The following is a 7,710-nucleotide window of genomic DNA, read 5'->3' as shown; positions in this document are numbered from 1 at the left end:
GCAGTGCTCGGCAGCTCCCGCTGAACAGAGGAGCCCCGTTTCCCGCAGGGATCGGGGGATAACGCTGGGCTGGCCCGAGCCCCGCTGCTGCCCTAGCTCGGCGCCGCCTCGGTGCCCCCGGACTGGCCTTTCCCCGTACCCCGAGTGCGGGCGCGGCTGCCTGTTCGCCTGGAGATCCTCGAGCAACCTGGCGAGGGGAAGCGGGAAGCGGCACTCCACGTTTCTGCCCTCCCCGCCTCCTTCTCTCTTTCTCTCCCTCCTTCTTTTCCTTCCTTTCTTTTAATTTTTTTGTTTGCTTTTTGTTTTTAATTTTAAATTTTACCCCTAGGCGGCCCCGGTGTGGGGGGTCCCTTCCTCCGCCCGAGGGGCGCCGGTGCCCGGCGCGGAGCGGGGCGCATGGGGCGGCGTTCCAGGAGGCTTTCGGCTGCTCCCTGCTCCCCCGCCGGATGCTGCCTGAGCTGTTTTGGCTGTTTTTCTTCGCCGGCGATGAAGGCTCTGCCTTGAAGATGGACATGATCTGTTTTTTATTCCTGTCTCTGGTGCCGGTGTACAGCAGGGGACAAGGGGTGTACGGTAAGAGACGTTGTCGCGGTCGCTGTTTGCGAAGGAGGGGTGTGGGGTGGGGGGCGAGGGCGCAGACGGTGGCGGTGGCATCAAAGTTAAAAAGCACCTGCAGGAGAAAGTAAATGATGCCGCCGAACCTCGTCTCTGTCTGAGCGGAGAGACCGATTGCAGCAATAGGGCTTCCAGCGCCTGTAGCTACTTCATAATTCCTCGCCGTAACCCCTGGCTGCCTCCCATGTACGAGTCCGCCGAGATGGCACGCAGGGACCGCCGGCGGGGCTGCCGCCAGCGGAGCGACTGGAGCTCCGGCCCTGCCTCCCTTCTCCCCACCCGCCTCGCGTGGGGACGCCACGCTGATGCCGGCGGGGGCGGCTCCGGGAGCACCTCCGAGTTGCATTTTCTTTGGGGCAGGGGGTGGACGGAGGATCCCTTCTCCGCGCTGCGCTTGCGGCTTTCCATCCTCTCAGGACCGCCGGCACGGGAAGCAGGGGGAAGGGCGGCCGGGCTGCCGTGCCGGGGTCTCTGGATTCCGGGGTCTCGTTCCCTGGGTACCGGGGGCTGCCCGGCACCGCCACCGCTCTGCCCGGCTCGGCGGGGCCAGCTCCCCGCTGCTCCCCATGGCCAGCCCCTCCGGGCACCCCGGGGCGGGGGGCAGGCGAGGCTGGTTTTGCACCCTGTGGAACTTTGCTGCTGATATTCTTCTTAAGGTGATGGAGATGGGTGGGTAGTGGTCTGTGGCAGAGCGTATGTCGAGCTGCTTGATTTTTTTTCCTCTTTTACTATTGTTATTTTTGCATTTACGGGAGCTTGCTTCTGGTTGTTTGCAGGCAGGGTGGCAAATGGCGAGCTCGGGTGGTCTCCCCGTGAGGGGGCTGGTTTCCGCAGCCCCCAGTGCGGGGACAGAGGTGGGGGATGGCACACCGTGCCGCCGAGCACAAGCCCCGGGCTGAGAAAACACCCGGGATTTACTTTAGCCAGCCGTGCAGCCCCCCTTCCTCTCTCCCAGCCCTCTCTGAATTCTTGCTTTACAAGATCTGCATTTCCAATACACTGGGAAAAAATAAATAAAAGCAACCCACAAGACTTGTCTCTCATAACAAGCCGGCTTTATCTTGGCTTACAAGTCAGTTGTGCGTTGCTGTAAAGTCCTTCTGGAAGGCATGCCACTGCCTCTAACAAGCCAAGCTCTCTGAGCTCTGAAGAGAGACCCCAGTGAGAGAATCCAGCCCCCCCGCTCCCTCTTTTTTAACAGCACGCAGCCAGTCTCTTGTGTGAGCTCTGGCAAAGATCAGTTCAGTCTCACTGACTATGGGTAAGTCTTTGTAGGTCACTTTTTAATGATGTATTTCTTTAATGGAAACAATTCCTCCTTTCTCCTTGAGGACTAGGATGTTAATTTGAGTTTGGGTCTGTTTTGTAAAATAACCGTTCTAAATAGAGGGCATTTAACATTTACTTTTTATTTCTTCCTCTCAGTGTATGTGTTTTCTCTCAGTCTGCATATCCAGACAAAAATTGCATGACCCTAGAAAGGCTGCAAAGATGAGGAGTAGAATGAGTTTGTGGTACAGAAACCTGGTCAGGGCATGCCATTTAATCCCTTAAAACAGGTAATCTGCTTCTAGCTGAACTTTTATTATTTCATTTCAGTGTGTTTGCTGCTGAATAGCTGTCAGTTGCTGTAGAATGGCCTCACTGCTTAGGATTGTAGCAAGAGGGAAAAGAGCTTAAAACCGGGTTTGCTTAAATGTGCTTTAGAAGGTTGCCTGTTGTATTTTTTCATACACTTCAGTGAACCTGCATTTGACAGAGTTGCTGCTATTAGATCTTCAGAATAACTTACTGATGTTTTTGTCTTTTTTCTCTCAGAGAGAGATTGAAGAAGCTGTGTACAAAAGAAAGCACAGATGCAGACATACACTAAGATAAAGGCATCCTTTTAAGCCAAAATGGTACACTACTTCTATCTGTTCCCTTACTTAACTACACGAAGGGGAAATCTAGTCTATTCCTTCCTCTCCCCACCCCTACCTCTTCCAACTATCGAACAGCAGGAGCCTTAATATGCAGTTGTCACTGAGTGCAGCCCAGAGCTGKGTCTCGTGGAATCAGCACGCTGCAAACTTGGACGGTGACTAATAGTTTTCATATTGTCTTTACCAATCCTGCGTTCAGTCCACTACCCTGGGCTGATTTCATGCATTGTGCAGCCAGCACKATTTCTTTGGATGTGAAATTGCTGTTACTGATGGCTCAAGCAGAGCTGGATTAATATTGTTATATTTGCAAGGATAAATAAAAAGCAGGATTAGAAATTAGTCCTACTGCCCCATCTCCACTGAGGTTTTTCCTCTGTGTTGGTCTCTTGCCTTAGCTTTAAGCTGTACTTCAGCATTCTGTGTTGTGAATGTCGATCTCATGTGGCACCTACCGTAAAAATTACAGGAACTGAAGTGTCACGGTTCAGATCTGTTTTCCTGACTTCGAATATTGCCAGTGGAGACTGGGGGAGGCATCTATATGGGTCTATAAATAAATTTTACTTCAGCAAATCTCTTGAGATTAAATCAGATTAAACGAGATAAAGTATCCATGTGATGTACCCTTTAAATAATACACCCACATGGATGTGCACAAAAGACCTCTGTCTAGGAGAGCAGAGTTGTTGGAGAGGTTTATTGAGATGAATGGTGCAAATAAAATGTGTATAAGGGGGGCTCTGGGAAAGAAGCATTTGCAATCGAGGTGCAATTTAATTAGGAGTCAAGGTGCTTTTTGCCTGCTACCTGAAGAGGCTTGTTATATAAATTGGCATTTGTAGTAATGACTGAAGTGTGTCTGAAACCCTCTCCTCATTAGCTGATCCTATTCTTTCAGCCTTGTTTGTTGCAGGGAGACAAGGCTGGCCTGATGGGGAAGGCAGTTCAGCAGACTGCCGAAGAGGCAACTTTTATCAGCTTTTGTGGTAGCCCATTTCCCAGACTGCATGTGCTTTTCAGTCCCTGTGTATTAATTCTGCTGGTCAAGATGAGGAGCCAACTGAAACAGATCTCTAGATAATGTCAGAATTGGGGAGGAGGCAGGAAGAGGTAAGGAGACAGGGGACTTCCCTTCAAGACTTGGAGCTATCAGCACTTAAAGACTATGAGTTAGACTGAGCAGGGAGGATTGGGGGGTGGTGGTGGCATTCAAAGGGAAGAGGATGCATCTTGCTTCCCACTCTGCCTTCTAGATCTCAGGACTTGAGTAGCTCTGGTTTGATGTGCACAGTGCTGCTGCTTGCTCCATGTGCAGTGTATAATTAACGCTTCTGAGTTGTCTTGCAATTAGCACAGTCCAGCTGATCAGCAGCAGCCTTTCAGGCAGAATAAGAAAGTGGGATGTTTTGTCCCCTGCCTTTCCTAACTCACCTGAAGAAAAGGCATTTCAGGAATGGGCATCACAATGTCTGAGGAGGGGCTACATGCAGCAAGGTGATGGAAAGGGAAGAAAAGGAAATGTTCAGGCTGGGTGGTAAGGAAAGCTGCCTGGCACCATGGTCAGAGGGAGTGGATAGGCTGCATTTGAAACTGATGGGATGAAGCACTTGGAGTGTAGAGTAGTCCTGCCCTGGCCTCAGAGGTTGGAATAAATGAACTGTTAAGGCTCTTTCTTTTAAGAGACACCATGACACTGAATCACCCCTGAGATGCCACTAGAGACAGCAAAAAAAAAAAAAAAAACAACCAACCAGCTAGTGGAAGACACTTCCCTTGTGTCTGTGATGGAGGAGTGTCATAGTAAAATATATCCTGTGTTTAGCCCACAAACACCAACACTTTCTCAATTCATGTGCATATGACATGATTTGTTTCCTGCTCCTTTTGTGCGTTTTTTTGTTTGTTTTGTTTTGGTTTTTTTTTAAGTAAATATACTTTTCCTGGAGTTTTTTAATGTAGGCTGCCTCACACCCTCTTGCAACCTGTGTGCATGAATGTCTTCTGCCGACAGTTTCTGGGGCACAGGYACTCTAATGTCACCTGGAATGTGGGGATCTGGATCCATCCTTCTCCCCTGCCTCTGCCTAGAGCTGTTTKGCCAGCAGTAACAGGGTGCCAAGACATGGAGCTCTTCAGCTACTTTGCTGTCATCTCAGTTCACCCTGTGTCCTCAGAAATGGCTGAACAGATATGCTGRCTAAAGGAGTGATGGAGCTGGCTCCTGTGAGCCACTGCTTGGCTGGTTCTGTTTGGAAAATGCAATACTTGAGCACAAAGTCCCTCCAGATTAAATGTGTGTATGTGTATATACATACATGTGCACTCATCTTTTGTGCTCAAACATATTTCTTTGTTGTCCAGCTCTTAAATCTATGGTGACCTAGGCTATGTACAAAGTTTTGAGTCTGGAGTGCCAYAGAAATAGTCCAAGATTCCAAGATTTGGTTGGTCCAAGATTTGCATAGGCCTTGATCAGCTCTTTAAGGTTAAAGCATTAAATCAGTCCAGCCCAGTGCTTCAGAATGCCTTGCTGTTCTTCAGCTGTAATGTGTCAGATTCACTCTTCTGTGACACAAGAGCCTCTGGTTTTAGGTCAGGTCAGCTTCACACACCAGATAAGCCCTCAATTGACTTTAATATGCAGTACTAGARAACTGGCATTATCCTCTTGACAGGTTGTTTGCAACTTGCTGGATGGAGTCAAAATATTTCACTATAGGTGTCATCAGAAACCACCATCCTATGCTAATTTTTGTGGGAACATGAAGACAGATGTTGAATAATTTGACATGWGCAGCACAGCTTTTAAAATTATCGCCGTGTCAGGTTTGCATTGGAGTTTTTGAAATATATATATATATATGATTTCAGATGAGTATGGAGGAGGGGGAGGTAGGTGTAGTAAGTGACTCCCAGTAAGTGGAAGATGCAGCAGAAGATGGSCCTGGAGGTTCAAGGCAGTAATTCAGCAGTGGCATTAAGGGGTGCTGTGCTGCTGAGGTTGCTGTTCTTATTTTAAAATAAAGATAAAAATTATTTCCATGCTGGTAACTCAGGGATCTTGTGACACTTACCCTCAACCAGAAGCCCTACTGTTTTGCCCRTGTTTTGATGAGTTGCTGCTATTCTGCATGCTTGAATAGTGCAGTTTCAGGCTTGCAGTCCCTCCCTCCATACACACTGGGCTCTCTTGGTTCATTAAGCATAGTCTATTAGCATTAAGCTAAGAAYCATGCCTTCATGGCTGTGGCTTGTTATGAGGAGGGCAGAGTTGGGGGGTGGGTAAAAATTGCCTTCTGCCTGGTGCCAATGTGCTGACAAAGGCAACAGAGAGAGGTGTATTTCTACATTTCTACATTTTCTAGTGAAAGACAGCTCAGGGTGGAAGGTGTTTCTTACTTTGTCTGTGGACATGTCCTGAACCCTGCCTGCAAAAGGTTTCTTCAGTCAGCATAAGGTAAGTCCACAGGCGAATGGTTTGCCTGTGTAGCTCTGGAGAGATATTTCATTGGGGAAGCTCTCACCAGGACAGGTGAGATGTTTTGTGCAKAGGGGTTGCTGTGTTGTGTTGTCAGAAGGGGCTGTGCTTTGCTGTGGGGATGATGAGCCTTCTGGAGAAGAGAGAGTRAATCAGGTTGGTTTGTTCTTGGGAAGGCTGTGGGTACCCACATCTGGTGATGCAATATGTGTTTCTTTAGGCCATTCCTRGTAGACCAGATGTTACATACACTGAAACTGTTAAGAAAACTCTGTGACCATTTCTGCTCACAAGCAGTCGAAGTGAATACCTCAAGTGCCTGTGTTCCAGACACCTTTTGATGATCATCATCCTCTGGTGTGGTACAGGTTTGAATTCAAGAGGGAAAAATGTGCCAGTGTTCCTTGGGCTTGTGGAGAAAAGKGGAGAGCTGTAGCCTTGACACCACATAGCAGAATGCTGATCTGGTAAGGCCTTCGGGATCTACCCAGAGAGGGAAGTGTTGACAGGAGGAGGGAAAGGAGAGTTTGTGTGTTTCATGTCCCTGTGCCCGTGTTTAACTGGTGAGATCTCTACTCTGGTAGGATCCAAAGTACTTGGATTTGAAAAGAAAAAAAGCTTTAATCTGCTCCTTATCTGGGGAAGGTGATTGAAGAAACAACAAAAGTTTGTTTCTTATATCTAAGCACTTGCTTACTGTTCAAAAGAAGTAAGTAAATGTGTGATAATCAATGGAGCTGAGACTCAAAAGCTCTGCATTAAAGAGCTGGGAAAGAGCTTGAGAAGTGGAGCCAGGAAAAGGAGATCCTGGGCTACAGCTGATCTTGTCTCAACGAAATTCAAGTGGGAGAAGGGCTGTTACCACCAGGTTAGCTGGCGATGGGAGGTAGAGAGCCTTTGTGCCCAGCGTCAGGTGTTTCTCGGAACGAAGGTTTCGACTCCCGCTTCTTTTCCTGGCTTACGCCCAGGCAGAGCCCGCCGCCGCAGGCGGTTCCTTCCCCTCCCACCCGAGGAAAAGGCTGCCCGTCCTTCCCCGTGCTGCGGGCTCCTCTCCAGCTGTGGCCGCGGCGCACATCTGCCCGGCAGAGGGAGGCGTTGCGCGGGGGAGCCCGGAGAGCGCCAATTCCCGGGGACACAGCGGGCCGGGATTTCTCGGGACACGCTCCCGCTGCGGCAGCGCCGCGTCCCGGCCCGACACGCCTGGGGCGGATGGGGCGGCCCCGGTGCCGGGCTGGCTGGGCAGCGCCCGSRGGYGGSGGCTCCTTCTTTCCGYGGCCGCCTTGGCGGAYTTGAGGCGGGGGGCTCCGCTCTCCMTCTYCCCGGTGGGCTCTSTGGGAGCGGGGCCGAAGTTGGCGGGAGCGAGCGTCYGGGGTGGAACTGCCGCGTCCAGGGTTTAGGGAGCTGCTGGTTGCGTGTGGCTTTGCATCTCTCCCGGGTTTGCTTTAGGATCTGAAGCTGTCTCACACTGGACCCAAGCACTACATAACCACACACATCCCCCCTTTTTTTTTTCCTTTTCATCTTTTCCTCTCTCACCTTCCTCTCTCACTCTTTTCTGGTTTATGGAAGTGTTGTACTTCCATACCTTCTTGTCCATTTCCAAACAAAGGTTATACAAAAAAGTGAGTGAAGGCCTCTTAAATCGTTTACCAGCTTTTCAGGTGGAGTGTCCTTTTCCCTTCCCTTCCC

General features: G+C 49.8%; 1 protein-coding gene across 1 annotated transcript in view; it reads left to right on the top strand.

Moving 5' to 3' along the window:
* Positions 1–308: 308 nt before the first annotated feature.
* The window catches only part of MDGA1 (MAM domain containing glycosylphosphatidylinositol anchor 1), a 137,265-nt gene continuing 129,863 nt past the window's right edge, over positions 309–7,710 (top strand). The window contains exon 1 of the mRNA XM_057370903.1: positions 309–573. Within this exon, the coding sequence (XP_057226886.1) occupies positions 447–573 (127 nt within the window). The 5' untranslated portion in view covers positions 309–446. The remainder of the gene's footprint in view (positions 574–7,710) is intronic.

The sequence above is a fragment of the Malurus melanocephalus genome, unplaced genomic scaffold (assembly GCF_030028575.1).
Source record: "Malurus melanocephalus ecotype Western Australia unplaced genomic scaffold, MMel_1.1 scaffold_5, whole genome shotgun sequence".
Taxonomy (NCBI): Eukaryota; Metazoa; Chordata; class Aves; order Passeriformes; family Maluridae; genus Malurus; species Malurus melanocephalus.
The sequence above is the reverse complement of the archived record's forward strand: the minus strand, read 5'-3'. Positions and strand labels throughout refer to the sequence as shown.